General features: G+C 35.9%; 1 protein-coding gene across 1 annotated transcript in view; it reads right to left on the reverse strand.

Moving 5' to 3' along the window:
* NAALADL2 (N-acetylated alpha-linked acidic dipeptidase like 2) overlaps positions 1-21,605 on the reverse strand; it is a 242,639-nt gene that overhangs the window by 110,045 nt on the left and 110,989 nt on the right. Inside the window, exon 6 of the mRNA XM_086754882.1 lies at positions 6,208-6,351. Within this exon, the coding sequence (XP_086611008.1) occupies positions 6,208-6,351 (144 nt within the window). The remainder of the gene's footprint in view (positions 1-6,207; positions 6,352-21,605) is intronic.

A 21,605-nucleotide genomic window follows, 5' to 3' on the forward strand; every position in this document is an offset into this window, starting at 1 on the left:
TCAAACATGTTGGTTAAATTCCTGAATTCTGATCATACTGAACACCAATAATCAGACAGTTTTCTGAGCATTCCTTTGAGTACTGGATTTTAAACAGTGTCATTAGGGACTCAGGTTTGAAAACAAAACTAATTTGACAAGATTTTTGCTACTCATATACAAAATTTCCTTACATGCAGATTTAACTCCAGTGTAGAAGCATGAAGTACTAACTGAATTCATATATTTCAATAACACAGCTCTTGGGTCATAAAACCAGAAGTTATTTCAGAAGGCTGCAAAAACAATGTACATTGAATAACTTTGAGTAATCCAGTTTGTAACATGAATATAAATTCCTGCTCAAATCAACATAAATCACACCTGAATACAAATACATCAGACTGAAATCACAATTAAAGTAAAGCTTTCAAACATCATTAAAAAACCCATGGCCATGTTACATAAGGGGCACTAATTCAGCTGAGGTAGTCAGGATAAAGTTACATTGAACAGATTTCTTGTTCCAGTCATTCAAAAACTTTACGTTAGGCTCCAGCATCTCAAGTGCTAACTTTTTGAGCACACACGACCAAACTTTTCAGACAGTCTTGAAGGCTAATAATTTTTAAAATAATGAAATCTACAGTTTTCATAAAGTTTTTTTTTGCCCCAAGACTTGTGGATTTAAAGTAATATCAAATACCACAGAATATGATGATACAAGAAGAACTAACAACACTCAATGTAGAAACATCATAAGTCATTTTCATATAACAAATAATCAAATATGTCAAATTTCTTATGTTCTATCAGTGATACTGCATGGAATAATAAGGATCGTTATGTAATACTTGGAATATCCTGTTAGATACACCATTGTGATAAATATACATTAAAACATAAGTAACAGCAGATTTTTCTGTAATTTGGAAGAAATGCTCCATTTTCACTACACATATTTCTAGAATAACTGAGTAAAATTCCAAACTGCTACTACTATATTAGACTGCCTAGTTAATGAGCTTTTGAAATCTTACCAGACTGCGAAAAATATATTTGTTATTTCTCAGTATTTCACCATGTCAACTGCAGTGCAAAACCTTATCTACTCTATATACTAAATCAGTTTTCAATTCAGTTCAAACATAGAACCTTAAATGAAGAAATGTGAACATCATAGGCCTTTATGTAACAATAACTTACATATCAAAAATACTATATACACAACATAACTTATATACTTGCAAAAGTAAATAAACTTATGAAATAGTATATACCTAATAATTTATATATATTTTTTCTGAAAAAAATCTTGTGTGACACTATCAAATTGCATATGCAAAAATCAATGTATGTTTGACAATGTACAGAGTTGTTGAATTACGAAATTATTTGTGCAGGAATGTGTCTAAACTCCTAGACATATGTTCTTGTAACAAAAAGCTTTTACTGTTTTTTTTTTTAATTTAAACAATACACCATTTAGATTCAGTCTCTTTGAAATCTAATATCTCTGATTTGTTTCTCTATTAGATATTTGATTAAACAACTATGTTGCCTACCAAAGTATACAGTCTCCTTTTTAAATAGATATTCATAAGCCCTAAGTCTTCAAGCCCAGTCTTGCTCTGAAGAGCTTAATGAATAAACTTTTTGCTATTTGATCATATTTTCTGACCTACAATAAGGAATCCAACAATAAATCTATTCAGATGAAAAGCTTTTGAAAATAAGCTATGTCTAGAATAAAGTCCTTTAAGAGGGCTCTAAACTGGGATGCCCTAATGTGATACAGAACAAATGTCACACTCAGTATTAAAGATAGGTATGAATGTTGAGAATACTTCCTATTGTATAGTTGAATTCCATAATCTCACGCTATTTTGAGAGATTCTTTACCTGCTTTACAGCGATCAAAATCAAAGCATCACACAGAAACATAATGACACAGAACAGGATTCTGAAAATATATCTTGATCAGTTACAATTATGGTAGAAAAGCTCTCAGGGCTTCAGGTAGGAGTAGAGAGAACGTATTAAAAAAAACGCAAAACTTCACGCTGTTTATGCTTAATTCTTTCGTGAACTGCTATTTTAAAAGAGAACAGAATTTAAAACAATCACAAAAAGAAAATCCAACAGTATTAGTAGAAGTGTTTGTAAGTCTTAATATACACTATGTCTGTATTATATCCGACTTCTCTATTTAACAGGTACTTCTTCAAAATGCCAGTATGCAGTTTCTGCACAACATCATTACACTTCTACTGTTATGCACAGTGAATTCAAATTGGGTAGACACAGTAACATGCACTGCCACACAACATGCTGGTGTCTTTCTCTATTTGTTTTCTTGGATTTACGTTCAGCATAGTGCAAATACTTAGAAATTATGGGATTGTTTGCATGTTGATATCAGTGCTTGACAGCACAGTCAGAGTTTATTAAATATGGTACTCTTACTTTTCTCTGACAGGCAGCAAGCTATGAAGGAGAAACACATATAACAGCATCACAAGGCTGTAGCCTAATAGGAGGATACATACATACATATATATATATATATATAAAAATATATAATCTATCTCTCTCCTTTATCTTTTCATGCCCTTCCTCTGACTGGAAAGACGACAGGCTTGATTTGCACTAGTACAGCACTTGGCAGAGAACTTTATTTGTCTTGGATAATGATTGTATAATATGGAAACTAAAGGACTCTTCCAATTAGTCCTTTCGTACAACTCATGATTCAAATTTCACATGATCAGAATTGACTATAAAACTCAGTATAATGACCATCTGACATGTGAAACTGTGTAAAATAGATGCTTGAAGTCTTACAAAAATTCTTCTTTATGTTATGCCACAAACCTTTACAGCAAGTCACTTCTGGTTATCTGATCCACTCTGATTGTTATTCGTAGAGGAAATGGATTTGTTTGCAGCCTAGAATGAAGTTTTGCATTGCAGTCATTAAGATGATTCAGTACTGATCAATGACTGTATTCTCTAGGCTAAAAAAGGTTACAATAGATCAAATGATTCTATCTAAAAAGCATTTTAATCAGAGTCATTTTATTGGCAGTAGCAGAATGCTGGGAGTCTTTGCATATGTGGCTCTATTACTCACATAGTTGATATCATTGAAGTTACTTAAACTATATATACTTTGGTTTTACTATTTTGTAAGTTAAAATACACATTGCTACACTTACATCACAGCAAAAGGCAGTAAGAGCTCATAAGAGATGGGATCATCTCCTGTGTATGTTATAACTCTACTGATATTTTCTGAAATAATACACCCTCAATGATCTTGGTTGATTGAGACGAAGAGAGAAATACGGCTGGATTTAAACATCAGTCAGCTAAATATTTGATTAGATGTCAAAAGCATTTGTGAAACTCTGGCACAGGCTGCCCAGAGAAGTGGTAGATGCACCATCCCTGGAAACATTCACTGCCAGGTGGGATGGGGCTCTGAGCAACCTGATCTGGTTGGAGATGCCCCTGCTCCTTGCAGGGGGGTTGGACTACATGACCTTTAAAGGTCCCCCCCAACCCAAACTGTTCTATGCGTTACTGTGATTTGCACCTCATTGAAATCTACAGACTGGCAGATAACAAACAACAAAAAGTTTACTGCAACACAGCAAGGCTTTCTTCATTTATGTTTATAGGAGTGCTTTAGTTTTATGTCAATCTTCACAATGTTCTAGCAAATATCCTAGTAACAGTCTGTTAAAAAAATAAAGCTTCAGAGGTCTACAGCTTCTCTACAAAACTTTACTCTTAAATCCCTCCTAATTGCCCACTTTTTACAAAAAGATCATGGAAGCACAGAATTTCAGATTAATGAGAATTAACAACAATGCATCATACTAAATAAAATCTCATTACTAACTTCAACTAACATAAAACTTATAACTTCAATTCTCACTATTCTCTTTGTAGGTTCTAAGCATTTGATTTATCTCAGATGTTTCTCTCCATATCCTCCCACTCCCTCTGTCACACTATGACTCTTGAAAACTGCAAGGCTAAGGGAAAAAAGAGGCAATGTGAGAAAACTATATATAAATGTTTAATCATTACTGATGAATCTGCTGTTCAGCTTTTTGAAACATACTGATGAGAGAACGATGATCATTTTATTCTAACAAACGTTAAGCCAACCAATCATCTGAATTGCTCATTCACGTCTTTTGACAGATAAGTGATGAGTTCTATGTCAGAAGTGAAATCTCTCTTCTTAAGCTTCTTCAGATCAACAGGAAGACTGCAAATTCAGTTTTCACTGCTGTCATATGCTTTGCTCTGTTCAGCACTTTCTCTTCAGCTCTTATTATTATTATTAAATAGTTGTACAAGATTTCTTACCAGTCCTTTTATCTCTTCCATTAAGTTTGCTACTGAAGACTTCAGCAAACCACATGCTCTGGCACACCTATAGTTGCACTATTATTTAAAGGCAAAATATATCATCATGCTTTACATAATTATGTAAGGCTTCTTATTATAAACCCTACTTGCCCAATAAACTAAGATACTTTTAAAAAATCCTACATGGATTACTGTGGTTCAGAAGCTTCACATGAAATCAAACACAAGCTTGCATTCACCCAGAGTACGTCGGACATGGATCGGCTCTTACTAGACTGCTAGCTTGGAATATTCTTTCCAGAAATTTTCCACCACACAGAATTCCTGCCTTCTCAGAGAAACAAAACAGACATGCAACACCTGTCACAGAAAAAGCAGAATAAGCTACCCTTTAGGTGATTCTGTCCTGTAGCCTCCACACAAAGCTTTTTGGGAAGCAGATACAGTACAGCCTTTTATCTTACTAAAATGAGTGTAGCCAGCTCAAATTCATACTTTCCTTTAGTAATTTCAACTGTGGAAAACTCCTACAATACTAGCAAGCTTCATACCTCACCAGGAATGGTCAAGCACTTGCTTCTTACAAAATGACCTTTTCCCATTTATATAGCTGTTGTCTGCTACTGTTGGTGGGGAAGATAAATTCATCTCCAGAGTAGACTCAGTCATGCATAGAGAGCAATAGTCCTGCCTAATCACAACAGCTTAAGCCATGAAGCATGAGGTCTTTCTGCCTTTCTTTTTAGTATGTATAACTACAAATGCTAACACAAGTCATAGGATTATTCAACCATTTTTTTATGACTTGTATTGTAGTCCTATTCCACAATAACTTTCCAAAAGCAATGAACAAGTGATACAGCACATGTAACAGTACAACAGTTGCCCTTAAAACTTGCTTTTACTGTTCTCATCACTGTACTTAGCACAGGATACAGTGGGTAACTTAATTTGCCTCCTCCCTTCCAAGACCACTGCTTCAAATCAATTAATTTACACAGGCATTGTAATAAAATAATCAATTTTTCTGCATTTTCTTTTCTGGTGACAGACTAGTACAAAACAAAAATCAAGACAGAATTACTGTTTATACATGCATCTCATCTGGACCATTATCTGGAAGGTGCTCCTTCCTTCACTGAAACACTGTGCAGTAGCTTTGCTAGAAGACTATTCTCACTTTTTTCCCCTCACATCAGCAATAAGTTTGTTCAAGCAACGATCTGTATGACTTTGCTAATGGCATTATCTCTGAAGAGATACTCTGAATGCATTCTTTCATTACGTGTAGCTCTACTCAAGGTATTTTTGTTCTTATCATGATGACCATTTTCCTGGTGACACTTGGGGGAAAAGGTGCCTGAAGGTTCAGATAACAATACACTGTTTATTCTATAGCAGATACAAATTAAGGAAAAGAGAGAGACATATAAATTTAGAATTATAGTATTATTATGCCAGAGGCAGAAAAAAGACACACAGTAACTTTAATACAGCTACCGGCACCTTAATGTTAAAATCAGACTTAGTAGTACAAGGTCTAACAAACTACACTGCAGCGCTAACAAAATCTCCCCAGTGATGGTATCTAGACAGAGATACGTTTTCAAGTCACTGTTAAGAATTAGAGTTTAATGTCTTATACTGATACTTTTTTTTTTTAACCAAAACTTCCATTTATCAGATTTTGAGAGCATAATTTCTAGATTGTTCACAGTCTCTTCTAGAAAGCAGCTCAGCAAAACATAATCAGCTACATCTTAGTTATATATGGTTATAGAAAATGGTAGTCCTTGAAGAACATTTCCTAGTTAGAAGAAAAGATTATTTAAAAACCATTACCTGTAGCTGGCAGTTGGAGCGGTATACACCTATCTTTTTGGACAGTGTCCTCAGGTAAGGAAATGAGTTTTTTTGCAAGCACTGCAGAAATTGGTTGTACTAACAGTGTTGTGAGGTTCAGTCGATTTTGTCTGTAGCTTCCATCTTAAATGACAGAAAGAAAATAGCAATTAAGAAAATGAAAATTAGCAGATTTCTCTTCTGCATCAATCAAACAAACAAAAAAAAAAAGAACGTATCTACAATCCAGCTTAGACCAACTGATTTAGAGAAGTGGCTGCTATTTTGTACTTACCTTACTGAAAAAAACAATTCCTTCAAGAACATGTGCCACAAAAACACATTCTGTGTGACGTAAACACAACAAAATAAATCGGTGTGTAGTTAAAAGAATCAATGAAAAACAGAATTACTGACCTGCAATAACTTTCAAATTCAAGTAAGAACTGAACACAGCCTTACAGGGATGAGCAGACCTTTAAACAGCCTGAAATCATGCATAAGTATCTGTCTGCACTGAACTACTGATAAGGCTGTTCATTTTGCTAGGGATGTCAAAATGTTTAAAGTAGCTGTGCTACTTAGCACCAAAACTGTTTAAGGAGTGAGCTACCACACAAACAAGCTTTTGTGAGAACTTTGACAAGAAACACAACACAGAGGATGCACGTCACTGGCAACTTGATGAGATGTGCTTCCTTGCATATACCAAAAAGCCTAAAAATTATAATATACATCTTCCTCTTTTAAAGAGCACAATCTGATCATCTCACTGACTCAAAGTGAGTTCAGTACAGCTAAGGTGACTCTAATTTATTTTATAAATGCAGAGGTGTTCCTAGACGAGGGGATTGAGTGTACCCTCAGTAAGTTTGCAGATGACACCAAGTTGGGTGGCGGTGTTGATCTGCCTGAGGGTAGGGAGGCCCTTCAGAGGGATCTGGATAGGCTGGATCACTGGGCTGAGCTGAATGGCATGAGGTTCAACAAGGCCAAGTGTCGGGTCCTGCACTTTGGCCACAATAACCCCATGCAGCGCTATAGGCTCGGAGCTGAGTGGCTGGAGGACTGTGAAGAGGAAAGGGACCTGGGGGTGTTGGTTGATGCTCAGCTGAACATGAGCCGACAGTGTGCCCAGGTGGCCAAGAGGGCCAACGGCATCCTGGCCTGCATTAGAAATAGTGTGGCCAGCAGGAGCAGGGAGGTAATCATCCCCCTGTATTCGGCACTGGTGAGGCCGCACCTTGAGTATTGTGTTCAGTTTTGGGCCCCTCACTACAAGAAAGACATTGAAGCCCTGGAACGTGTCCAGAGAAGGGCAACAAAGCTGGTGAGGGGTCTGGAGCACAAGTCTTATGAGGAGCGGCTGAGAGAGTTGGGATTGTTTAGTCTGAAGAAGAGGAGGCTCAGGGGAGACCTCATTGCACTCTATAGCTTCCTGAAGGCAGGTTGTGATGAACAGGGGTTTGGCCTCTTCTTCCAGGCAACAAGCAGGACCCGAGGAAATGGCCACAAGTTGTACCAGAGGAGGTTTAGATTGGACTTGAGGAAAAACTTTTTCTCTCAAAGAGTGGTAAGGCACTGGAACGGCCTGCCCAGGGAGGTGGTGGAGTCTCCGTCCCTGGCAGTGTTCAAGAGGCGGCTTGATGAGAAGCTACAGGATATGGTTTAGTAGCTGTGACAGCAATGGTAGTGGGAAGACGGTTGGACTAGATGATCTTATAGGTCCCATCCAACCATGTGATTCTATGATTCTATGATTCTGTGATGGAAGATTGAAGGCTCAGCTGAAGGAGGTCTGGAATAAGAATGTACTGAACAGACAGACACGCCAAGTGGAGAAAGGTACAGATCAGAAAGCATTAGAATACTTCATCTACAGCTTTAAGATCTTAGGAAGTCACAGCACAAACCTCATAATATCAGCAAACTCATATAAACTTAAAAATCTCCCCTTAATCGGAAAACAAAAACAAAAAAAAAACACAAAGAACCTGAGTTTCCATACACATGACTGGCCAACATTAAAGCACAGAAAGGCTTCTGATGAGATAAGGAGACATTTTGGGAGACTAGCTGACAGAACTGGGGGAAAAAAAAAAAAGGCAAACTGCACATGGAAATGCTCTGAAGTACTTCAAAACAAAATGCTTGTCTGTTTTGCTCAACTATTTCAGCTAGCCTAATAAAAACATGATTTCTTCCCATGGAAAACAAGAATACACTTGCAGACAAAAGCCCCTCATGGAAAAGGAGAAGACATTCATAGCACAATGCAGAACACAGCTCTAGAACAACCTGCAAAACTCTAAAAGCCTTCCAATATGCCTGCCCATACTGGATCATTTCCAAATTTCCAACTAGAGATCCAGAACACAAGGCCTCTGAGACCTCTATGAAACAAATACCACATTTTAGGTGACCTCTTGACATCTTTGCCAGAACTGATTTCTATATGATTTTGTAGTAACTGAACTTGCTGAACTACTTACTAAAAAGTAGTATTGGAAGTAATAAGTAAAAAATGCTATAAGAAAGAAGCACGTAAGAGTTGCTTTCTCTCTGCTAGCCATTTACTAGTTGCCACGAGAGTAGCTTTTTTAGGAGACTGAGGAAAGCTATCCACATCATGATCAGGATTCAAGTGAAAGATTCAAGACCAATCTTCCCAGTAAAATACAGTTCACACTGGAAAATCTGGAGATTTCCAGGGCTACTAGTTAAAGCATAATCATTCAGATATTAAATAATCATGGGCTCGGTCCTGCACCAACTGTGAAACAGTGCAACTCAACTTCATAAAGAAACCAACGTATCAAAACAACTTTGTGAGGTTCTTGCTCGCTCTTTCCCTGCTGGATGCGAGACTCCTTGGAGCCCATAGTGCTTTCAGGATGTGTGAGCACAACAAACACTTTGAGAATAATTTAAATTTGAGATTTTGCCTGTAACGAAATCTAGTTTTACAGCATGAAAATCTTCCCAGAAACAGAATTCAATTCTCTATGCAAGCCTAACAATCTAATCATGCCAGGCCTAAACTCACAATTAATTTAAGAAAGACTCTAGAGAATATACTGGAATGTAAGAATAAAAATATGCTAATCAATTATTAAGTTAATTTTAGCAGCACAGAACAGGCAATCTTTAGGAAGTTTCTGCATAGAAAGTGAGAACTACATTCCTACTTTCACAGTGACTGTGTTTTGGGATTTCTTCGTCAACGCAGGCACAAACCTTGAGCATCAGTTTTGATACTACCCAGTCTGTGATACTCACTTGTAATCCAGTGTTTCATAATGTTCTATCACTAAATTTCTTTTACTGGGAATATATTCTGACATTTCTATAAAGTTTTTACTGGGAAAATTTAACAGTAACAACTTGTGCACCCGTATCCCACTCAATTCTGAGTTGAAGTACAATTTTACCATAATTTCAACTACTTTTGTCAAGGCTGAAAAATCAGAGCACATGAAATATAAGAGAGTTCATCACAATATCATAATTCTCTCATCAAAACTATATTACTTAATCCATAGCTTCTTCAGTATTATGCAATTAGGCTTTTATTTATTTTTCCCTAAAAAGTTTGTGCTATGAGAATCAACTTTCTATTCATTATTATTTAAATTCCAAATTCGAGAAAGACTGGACAGAATATTGTATTTCATAATTATCTGTTTAGTAAAGCCACCCTCTGTCAGGATTCGCTAAAACAAGAAGTTAATATTTAAAACTGTCTAGAAAGTTTACTGATAATATTCATTAAAATAAATCCTTCTATGACCTGAAACACTGTTTTAATGATGTCCTCCCCAAAAATGGAGAAAAAGTAAAGTCCGACTGAACATGGAACCATAATTGTACATATCCACATCTTTGACTTCCTGCTGCATTAATAATAGAGTAGTATTAGTTTTGAAATATCTGAACTGAACGGCTCATTAATTTTTCACCTTAAGCTTAATAGAAATTTGAAAAACAGTTTTCTGCTGAGAACAGGCACTCCAAGCAGGACTTCACAGCACACTAGGAGAATAAATTAGAGCATAAAAGACAGAATAAAGTGCATTTTGTCAAATCACATCATTCTGTCATTCAACCGCCTGAAGTGAACCGGTAGTTCCATGCATTTCTGTGGAAGATGTATTCTTCCATTTATGCATTCTCAGTGTATCTTCTGTACTGCCCTTTGTCAACACTTGATGTTGTATTAACCGTGACAAAACCAAAGATGGAAAAACTGACACATCACAGACATTTATATCATTTGTGCTTTGAACTTGTACACAACTTCTCCTCCAACTTTTCTGACACATTCAACAGCTGTTAGGCTTCCACTGGTTCACATTAAGCTAGTCACAATGATTTATTTCTCTGCAAAATTCATTTATCTGTGTTTTTCCTGACTTGCACCTAACCCCATGCCCAGACTGAAAAGGGACTGTGCAGTGCCTACTACAGGGAGACTCCACCAGCTGACCGGTGGCTCTAGGTACCAAAACCACATCACTACTGTTAATCATAGTAATTCTGTAGTAATTCTGCTATGCAGCACCTATTTTGTTACATCTTCAACTACAGCTGCTTACAATACTATCTATGATCAGCATTTTATAGCAGACATGACTCTTCCTACTTAAAAAGCAGCATTCAATTAAGTCTTCACACTTTCAATTAACACTGCTAGACAAGGATTGCACTGTCACACTGGTGCATCAAATATCAAGATGGATTTTTTTTTTTTTTTGCTGCTGTTTTTGCACATTGCTCTTCCAATGAACAATTCCACAAAGTAACCTTTTCATGAAAACTGGTATTCTTATTTATGCGTACTGTTCTTAAATATGTGTATTAAAAGTGATGCAGATTGCCCTATGGTTCTTAAAATGGAAGTCAGAATAGATTTTACTAATGGGAAGGAAAAGACCATCACTTTGGACTTAGAGAGTTATCTTGAGTGGTAAGAGCTGAAAATATCAGCAAGAATAAGAAAAAAAAACTGGTATAGAAAAATGTTACTCAAGAAAAGAGCAGAACTTGGAGCAGATGTCCATGGAGTAGAAGAGGTAACAAGCTGTTTCCTGCTATGTCTCTATTCGGTTGTCTATGAATTATGCACCAGAATTACAGTGTGGAACATATGTCAATTCTGAAGTCCTTTGCTTCACTAGCCACTGGTAGTAATAGAGAGGAAGATAAAAACATTTGCTTCTCTTTTGTAAAGAAGAACTTTGAAATTCTGCAACCAGGGATTTTAACAGCAGCCCCAACTAAGGACTTTCAGTGCAGCTTTACAGGCAATGGAGCATGAAATAATGAACTGTCCTGCCAATTACAACAGCATTCTGGCAGCTTGCATTTCAAGATTATGATTCACAAATGGACAAGGGATGCTTAGAACTATGTACTGATTTGAGACACATGTGAGAAAGGCAGCAGTGCAACATACAGAACTTAGAAGCAGTTAGGATCACCTAGAAAGAAAATAAGTTACTGAAAGTACTCAGAAAACATCTGGAAAACATTTTCAAATTTTTCTTCACATTGGTGATGGATAAAGACATTTCTTTAAAAACACTTTTTTAAAAAGTCCACATGCTCATGACATCAACTCTTAATAGAAAGAGTTTGGAACAAAAACAAAGACACCACTCCGTTTGTGATAAACTCCCAAGAGTTAACAAGAGCATACATTTACCGATACATACAAAAATAGAGATTCTGTTTTGCTTTACACAAAGTATATTCCCTGCATTCTGTTTACATCCCATTTCATCAATGAAGTGGATGCAAATGTGGGTATTACTACCCAAGACTATCTCCTTAAACAGATTTCTGTTGACCTTAAAAATAAAACTAGAAATTCTATAGCTGATAGAAGAAAAAGTACTTCTAGAACCCACTGTCATATTTTTCTCTCCCTCTCAACAAAATGCGCTTAACTAATAAGAAAGATTAAAAAAAGGCACTCTCCTGTTTTAGTGCAAATCACTCTTCTCTTAACGCCTACTTAATGTACTTTAAAAATACTGTCAGTCTTGTTTCTTTTTAAGATAAATAGAATAAAAAGCAACACATTTATTTTGTAAAAGCAAAACTGCTTTGACAAACTGATGCAAAACTATCTCATTAATTCCTCTGTTCCCTTTGAAAAATATTTAATAAAATGGCAAGAATAAAACAAACAAACAAAAACTTTTCAGAACACTAATCATTTTGAATCCCTCTTTTCATTTAGCTTTGTATAGTGGCTAATCATTAAAATGACAGAAAAGTGGCCAAAATAAAGCAAAATTACATAACACTTCTACACCAATTGACATAGAAGTATTTTTTTTCCTTTTTATGTATTGTACAACCGTGTAACCACTAAGTTAGGAAAAGAACAACTCTTTCACATACTACAAATAGCTAAAACATACGTCTTAGTAACATATGCCTTTGTAACAATGGAACGCAGCACAGGAAAAAGGACCAGGTAATTCTTAGTCTTCCTGTGCGAGCAAATGCTTATATCACTACTGAACTGAAAGAAACTCTCCACTGACCCACAGCAGCCTGGGCCATGTGACAAACAACCTACCCGCCATCCTTTTGATAGCGGTGGTAGAGATTCAAGAGGGTTGACAGAAGTTGTATGGGTTACAAGACCAAAAAAAAAAAAAAAAAAAAAAGCCTTCAATACTCCAAAAATAAGCTTATTAAAAAAATCCGGTAATCATATATTTCAGTTTCTGCACAATTTGTTCCTTGCATGCACACATAATTCAAACCAGCATCTTCAAAACATTGCTATTTAATTTTGGATTCTATTTGAGGTATTCCTGATACCAGAACATCTGCTTAGCATCTTCTACCTTGATCAAATTTAAGAACATAGGTACTTGACATCGTAAGGGTGCGGGGTTGAAATAATCAGTGCTAAAACACTGGAAACACTCAAAAACTGACCACAAATTGCCACAACCGTGTTATCAGAGTTTTAAACTGAATACTAAATATCTTTAAGGACTGCAAAAATAAATACCACAATTCTTACTTAAACTTTAAATCTTTGTAAATTGGTGATTCAAACATAGTATGATAAAATAATTCTACAACAAATTTATTGTTAACTGATATTTTGAATTTCCCTAAAATATGTAGAGGTATTAACCAAATGGAATTCAGCAAAACTGAATTGAAGTGATTGTTCTTATGGTTTGAATTACTGCACAATCCAAAACATTATGCATCAGACACACACTTGGACTCTTTAAAAAAAAAAAAAAAAAAAAAAAAATCTTTCTCTTAGAGTAAAACTACTTTATCCATCCTATATCTGAAAGTCTATGTTTGAAACACACCTACTTGTTGCTCCCAGAAGATATATACCCCAGACTATTAACTATATGATGTTCTAAAACTGGAATCTGGAGGGAAGTGTGTACGTATGTGTGTTTGCATGAGAAAACACAAATCAAACTGAGGTACTAAGATTTACAGAGGTGACTCTTAAAACTGAAATATTATAGAACATGTTGAATTCAAGTGCCAAATACATTATAGAATTTGTTATTACTTTCATTGAAAAAATATACTTTGGTCTCTGCCTGAGAGCTGCTTGGGTGTGTCCCACCTGCCCACGTACCCTGGGGTCAACTACAGTCCTAGATCAAGTTTACTCCCTTGACTTTGGTTGTGCTACGGATTAATTTGGGCTGCTTTGTTGAAACGGACACAGAAAACATCAGTGGATTCCACACTCTGCTACTGTGAGGTTCAATCATTCCCTCAAATATTTTTTGAAAGCAAAAATCTTGAAAATATCAAATTATATAAGAGAAAGATACTATGCAAGTGACATGAAAGCTATTCCATACTTTGTATTTTATAATATAGTTCATAGACAGTCTTCAACATAAGCATTCTACATTTGCTTGCATAATGCTTTTTACCTCCAAAGTAAGTAAACTGTGTTTCTTTTAAAAAAGACAGTTATAATATTCAGACTTTATAACTGCCTTTTCCAATCTGCAGTGTCATATTCCAGTCAGACCTTACATAGTTTCTGATACTGGTTTCCTTCTCCTATACGGTAGCAGCCCAGAGGGAGAAAAACAGGATTGATGACAATGCAGCTGCTCTTGTATTCTGAGTGGGCAAGCAGCTTTTCTCCAGTTTATAGCCAGTTACAGTAATTGGCTGGTTACTGCCTTTCCCATGCTTTTTGAAGAAGATGCAAGGATGAGAATAGGGAATAAGTGGTATTAATCAGCTGAATTTATGTTTGCCCAGCAGAACCAAAAATTTCTCTCCCTCCCTCCTGCATCATGGTAGCCATCAACACGGTATCCCCATCAATAATGGGATCATTAAGTCACATTGTCACGTAAGGCACAAAGCACCTCCCATATTAATCACGTTTTTTGTTAACCACTTCAAGAACTAAACAGCTTCTGGCACATTCAAGGGTTAATGGGCTGGTCTTATAGCTTGTTCCCTCACGCAATAAACCTTGTTTTTCTGCTGCTGATGGCCTCCACAGACAAAACAAACAACAAACATGGAAATGAGACACTGACACACATTTCCTTCCCTTCAGTGATGATCAAGACTACAAATAGCAAAATAACTGTCTTGCTTTAGGTGAAATACGTTTGCAGCAGCTAGAATATACTTCAGGTTACATATGCCATCATTGTTCTCCTTATGAACAAGCATGGAGCCCTGTTTACCCACAATAATGAGATTTATTGTTATTAAAAATAATAAAAGCCCTATAACACTCTACAAGAAATGGAATGGAAATAGAAAATCTCTAGGAAAACACTGAAAGTGACAGGTTTAGGATACCAATTATTTTGCTTATAGCAAGAAATGAACACTGCAATGACTCAGAATCACGTGCTGTCTGTATATATTTGGTGGACAACATAAAATAAAACAGCATATGTTATCTGCGGTACACTATGCTTTTCTTACAATAATATATATCTTTGATTTATTCTTCCATATTTGTTTGAAATCATGGAAAGTCACATTTCTGCTTCAGTTTAATGACATATGGGGTTACCCAAGGGTTTGAAGTCTCCTCCTTTTCCCAAGGCTTGTTACTTTTTCCTCTGTCCACACCGCAGCACCATTAATCGTACCAGCACAACTGTTTCAGTGGCCACAATACAAACCAGATCAGCAAACTTTCTTGAAGTTCTTTAAAGCTAGATCAGTTCCTCAACACATATCACAGCAGTGCTCTTAGCAGACAGATCAGCAGAGTAGGAGGTAAGCAGGGTAGATAGTAGGTAGATAGGGTGGCAGGAATTCTTCCAGTTCCTCCCAAACCGATATATTGTCAAGCCACAATTACAGAGAAGCTTCTGGTCCTCTAGGACACAAAGTGACTGTTCTTTGGCACAGAATGAGACTTAAATAGGCATATCAATTAAAAAGCTACTTGTAGCTTAAAAAAAAAAAAAAAAAAAAAGTAATTTCCATTTTCTCTACGGTTCTTGTTTTTTAAAGAAACAGCCTGTATTTTGATTTGTAAGGAAGCATCATCTCACCTTAAATTTTATAAATCAGAGCCTGAAAATATAATCCTCATACAGGAAAAAAAAAATAAATTGTTACAGTGGTAGGGTACGGTTTACAAAAGAACTAACTGGTAAATCTATAATAATCATACAATAGTTGAGTAATGATTGATCAGAAATGAGATGTTAATCACAAGTCGGATGCAAATAGACAGATGCCTGCATACAGACAATCGTGTAATCGGAATCAAAAGCCACAAGAATCCACTTGTCAGTCCAAGGACTATTATTTTAAATCCTGAATCACAGCAGATACAGTGAATCAGCCTTCTGCATATATTTTTGGTTCCTTCCTGCAAGGGCTGTAGCAAACTGTATGTAAAAACTCTTGGTTTACATATGCTCTGTTGTCTCAAACCTCAATAACAATTAGAGTTCAGTTGATATTCTGGAACACTTCTGAAGCAGTATATGAGCTATTCACTTTTATTCTGTATAAATACTCTGATTTAAAGTAATTCTATGCATGCAGTATTCTAGTATTAAGGTACCCGATTCTATTTTTTTTTCTCCTTTTTGTCTCTATACTGCGTTAATGAATGTCAAATCAGTGGCCTAGATTGCTTTCTCTTACCATTCTGCACAGCTCTGTAGCTCGCCCTTGTGACATTTGTTTTCTTATAAGCAAAATATTTCTCAAGATCTTCGTTCATAATTATAGATATTTAGTTAGCATTTCACTCAAAAAGACCCCACCACTATACAACCCCTTACTTTCTCTTTTGACTGCCATCTGTTAAGCTTCTCTTCACAGAAATTAGCAAGCTTCCATACTGGACCTCTGAACTGCAAATACAGCATCATCTGCAAAATTTACGATATTAATCCCTGTTTAAAAAAATAGTAGTCACATATAAAATTACCAGAGAAGACTGAAACACAAACAGAGGGAACTGTCCAGTTATTATATGAAGGTTGCTTGTTGCCTCTAAAAAAACCGAGCAGTCTGGAAATGTCAGATGGCAGACCCTAATTCCACATAAAGCAAATGGAACAGGCAGAGATGCGGATACTCTGACAGTGGTATACTCTGGACTATTAATTCTTAAGCTATCAGGGCCACTGCTATCTGAACCAGGTCTCTCCAAGATGCTACAAAAGCACTGCAATCAAAGCCATCTGCTTAAGCCACCTGAAGTACCAATACAACTTCCAACGCACAACTTAGACCCTGCACTTAAGAGTAGCTGGATTTAAAAACATAATGTTTGGGGATCTGAGATAACCAGGGTGTCAGATACAAACTGATGCTTGTTTATTTTTCTTTCTAGCAAAACAATTCATTAGTAAATATTAGTACCCAGCTAACAGTCTCCTGTTACTCTGTAATAAGCATCCCTGATGTGCCATAACATTGGTGTAACTTTTCCTAGGCTTTCTAAGATAACTCAAGAGAACAGTTTAAAACCAAGAAAGCTTCTAACATTCTGTCTGAAAATGATACAAAATTAGTACATATATTCTGTTTTAGCAGAGTTAATTAAATAAATAATAAAGAAGCTGCAGTGTTAAATTTACTAGTCAGATCTTAACGTAAAAAAATTCTAAAAGAAGATAAATATACTAATAACGCATCTCTATTAACTCAAAGTATACTACCACTTGACTTGGTATGCCACTGGAAGTGCAGTGATGCTCAAGTTAAATTCTGACTATATTTATCAAAGGTATATGAGCAGTTAAAAAACCCCCTCTTATCTGGTTGCATTTTGCTCTGAAGGCCTTGTAGCCAATTCAAATATAAGTACACTTAAATACACAGAGGAAGAGTCAGGGTTTTTAAAAACCAGATTGCAATGAAAGTGTTACAAGTTCTGAGTTCATCTTTAATTTATTAATCTTTCACCTGCAAGATTAGATATAGTAGATATATTTAGTCACGTATCATCAATAATTGGATTACAATTACTGAAGAAAAAATATCATGGCAAGTCAAGCTCAAACGACAGCTTTCTAGAATGAAGATATAGGTGTTCTCAAGATCCTTAATTAATTCTGTTTACAGTACAGAGCAGAGAAAGAGCTATGCTCTGAAAATCCTAAAACTCTGAATCTATGGAAATCCTTTTAACATGTATTGTTTCATTTCTTGGATTACAGAACAGAGACAAATAAACTATAATCTATTTGCAGTGCTCCTCAGAGATATAAACACTGGTATTTAACTTACTTAATAACTTGCTTATGTGTTTGCAATGTTTTATTATGTTCAAGCTAACTACTGAACTGCTGTATTCAGCTCCAGAAGGCTATTACAAACACCCACGAGAACTGGATTTTATTTTGTGCACAAGAGCACATTGTATGTGAGTATGCATTCAAAACTCAGAATGGAGTCCTTGGCCCTCAGTGATTCCTGAACCACCTCTTTTAAGAAGCCTTGCATCCTTGCTGAGGTAACTTCCACATCTGAACTTGTGTTACCTGAGATGCGCAGGCAAAAGAAACCATTTTGTTGAAACAAGAGTTGAGGAGCTAGTTAATGTTTAGGCTAAAACCCCCGAAATTCAAGGACAATTTGAGTTATGAAGATCAGAAACAAACAAACAAACAAAAAAAAAAGAAAATAAGACAATTCCTAAAATAATTTCTGGTGAAGTAGCAGCATAATTTCAGAATATTATATTTAAGGTCATGTTTTAAATGGTATGTCAGTGATAAGCATAAATTCCTACACACATTTTTGAAAAATGATAGTTGGAATTATTTTCCAAGGTAAATACTTTTTAAAAAAAACATTTTTACTAGTTTATAGTCACATAAACAATGGGGGTTGGACTAGACAACCTTTAAAGGTCCCTTCCAACCCTAACTATCCTATGATTCTATGATAAACTAATGTATCCACTGTCAGTAACCTGTTAGTGGAGTTTTGTGATCTCAGGTTCTTAAAAAGATAATGATCTGAAAAAAAAAAAAAACCACCCCAAACACTATAAGAAAATAAAACAACCTAGACAAAAAGAAAATACAGTTCTAGAGCAATGAAAAATCAATGTAAAACACAATAGAAGCTTTACAGAACAAAACCAAACTGCTACATTCCAGAAGCAAAATATAAGCAGAGAAGTTTTATATATTTCTCCCATTCTTAAAGCACTGTTAAAGCATTCTTAAAGCATTGTTTGTAACTAACATATGGGTGTTATCCTTATCCATTTTCAGTCCCTTTGCCTTTTAAAAGAAACAAAAATGCAAGACCCTCTACAGCTCCCTCCAATAACATACTCCTCCTAGTTCACTTCTTACTGCAAGACTAGGACACTGCAGCATTGAACTGCCCTTTGTTTCTTTTACAGTGTTAAACGTGCAGAGCTCGCTCAGGTCATAGGCAAATTAGGAAATCCTTTTTTTTTTTTTTCTATTTTTACAGTAAAGAGCACAGGTTAGACGAATCTCAAAAAAAAGCAGTGGAAAAAAAATCAATACACATCTAGTTTCATTTTGGCTGTTATCCTGAAGTTTAATGAATTTTAAATGATACCTAGAAGCATATAGGATATATACAGACTGATAGAAACGCAAATCCTACTCTTCATAGAAGCTGCACCTCAACTAAACCACTGAACACAAGGCAACTCTCCTCTTTTTTCTGCTGTTATAAAGACAGTACTGGAGGAGAATATAGTAATGCACTATAGAAGATGCTCTAGATTTGTCACTACTATACTGTAAGTTCTTGCAAAGAGCTTGCAGCAAGTGAATTGTCTTCACATACTGAAATCACAATGGACCAAGACTGTCCTCTTCTTTAAAAAGAAGCAGGTCCACAGAAGAAACACTAATCAAACTATTTGCAAAAACTGTACCAAGAGGAGCTGTTTGTGCTACAGGTCAGTATCAAGCACAACATTCCTTAATTTTTTCACCAATGCTACAGATATTTGCAATGGTGGTGTCTTGAAAGCTTCATAAATGTGGGCCAGTGCTAATAAGCATTCTCCCTTTCAATGGCTTACTGTTAAAATCTATTCTTCTGTCATATCTGCAAGGACCATCCCTGTCTGACAGTGGAACCTGAAGGTTTCAAAGATCCTCAGCATCCACATCTATCAAGAAGACTCTGAAGTTAGATATACAGAAACACACATGAATTCTAAAAGTATTTGGGACTCAGAACTTGTGTGCATCTGGATCTTATAATAAAAAAACTTCTTACAGGCTTCCGGTTCAATAACCAAGACTGTGTGATGGCACAGCTACCTAAATAGACTTTATTATGGCCTACGTGAACACACACACAAACCCCACGTCACACGAAACACAGACCCTCCAGCTGCCATTGACAGCGACTGCTCCAGAACTAGAAGCAGCACACTCATGTCTCTGGATAGTACAGTCTGGGCAAATAAATCTTACCTATAAGTAGAGTTAACAAGCTCTGACGTGCCATTGTACTAACACAAGCCTCACCTAAGATTTTTTCAAGGGGAAAGACACAGCATTACTCTTCTACATCACTTAATTATTACTGTAAAGTTCATTCAGCACTTATTTCAAAATACGTTTAATAATCTAAGTCTCAACATTGCCTCTATTATGATTTTGCTACTTTACTGGCACAGTTCCGTTCTACAGATTATTTTTTTTTGGCCTGAAGTTACACAAAGCTGGTAAGATATCACCATAACTTTACAGTAGATAATAGATGTTCTTGACTCCATCATAACGATAGGCAAAACCACAAATAAATATAAAGAAATATGGTTCACTGAAAGAAATACAAACAAAAAGAACACATGGACAACAGGGGTTATAGCAGTTATTTTCATAAAAGGAAGGTGTCACAAGTAATCATCACCTCCATGTTATTTCATCTCCTTCTCAGTACTGGTAGAAACAAATAGATGCCACATTTGTAAATTCCATTGGCACTCTTCCATTACAGTGACACTTGATGTATTACATTATTGCCTCTACAATATGTAACATCATTCTTTATTGTCACAGGTACACGCAAGTGTGCAAATGAGCATTTGCAGTTTTATAATAAACTATTTCCTGCAGATAGTGTTGTAAGAAAGTTCCAATTTGTCCTCAAGTACCTGTTTTCTGCTTAGAAAAAAATATTTATAGCCACTCAAAGATCCAATATTATTTTTGCCACGCACTCGCTGCAGACAACATTTTATTCTCAGACATGGTGTGCTGTACGACAGCATTTAAGTCAGTGAGACAGAACTGACTGAACAGTTTAGTTGTCCATCACTGTTCATTACAAGGCCAAAGTTTAAGTATTCCTTAAGATGATTTCAGGTTACCAATTCATAATTTCATTTTATTGCCTGCAGTCCCGTTGCAGTAAATAAGTAATAATTAAGTATTAACAGATCAGGGGTAAAAATACTACTTTAGTCTGTAGATAGAGTTGATCTTCTCTTATTGTGCTTTTACTGCATACGTGGCTTTTCCACAAACATCGATACAATAATTATGTGGAAAATATATTAAATGCTGTGAAACAAGCAAGAATTTACTACGCGAAAAAGGAGAGACTATTACTTTTGTTACAAATCTACTTTAAACAAAATTAAATTTCATGCAAATTTTATTTGATCTGACGAAGCAATTCTAAGAGCTGTTAGCCTCTAAAATGAACTGAAAATGTAGGTCAAGACAAAGCATGGAGAGGGCATGTGAAAGATGTTCCATTACTCAAGTCACAGTCACCACATAGCTAGCATTACAAGAGCTATACAATCTGAATGTATGTTCACCGTCACAGGACCAGATTATTTACTAGAATAAACTATCACATTTTTACTGCAGTCAATTTACACCTGCTTATGACTGGCTGAACAAATATTTACAGTAACA

Source organism: Chlamydotis macqueenii, chromosome 9 (genome assembly GCF_036417535.1).
Source record: "Chlamydotis macqueenii isolate bChlMac1 chromosome 9, bChlMac1.mat, whole genome shotgun sequence".
Lineage (NCBI taxonomy): Eukaryota > Metazoa > Chordata > Aves > Otidiformes > Otididae > Chlamydotis > Chlamydotis macqueenii.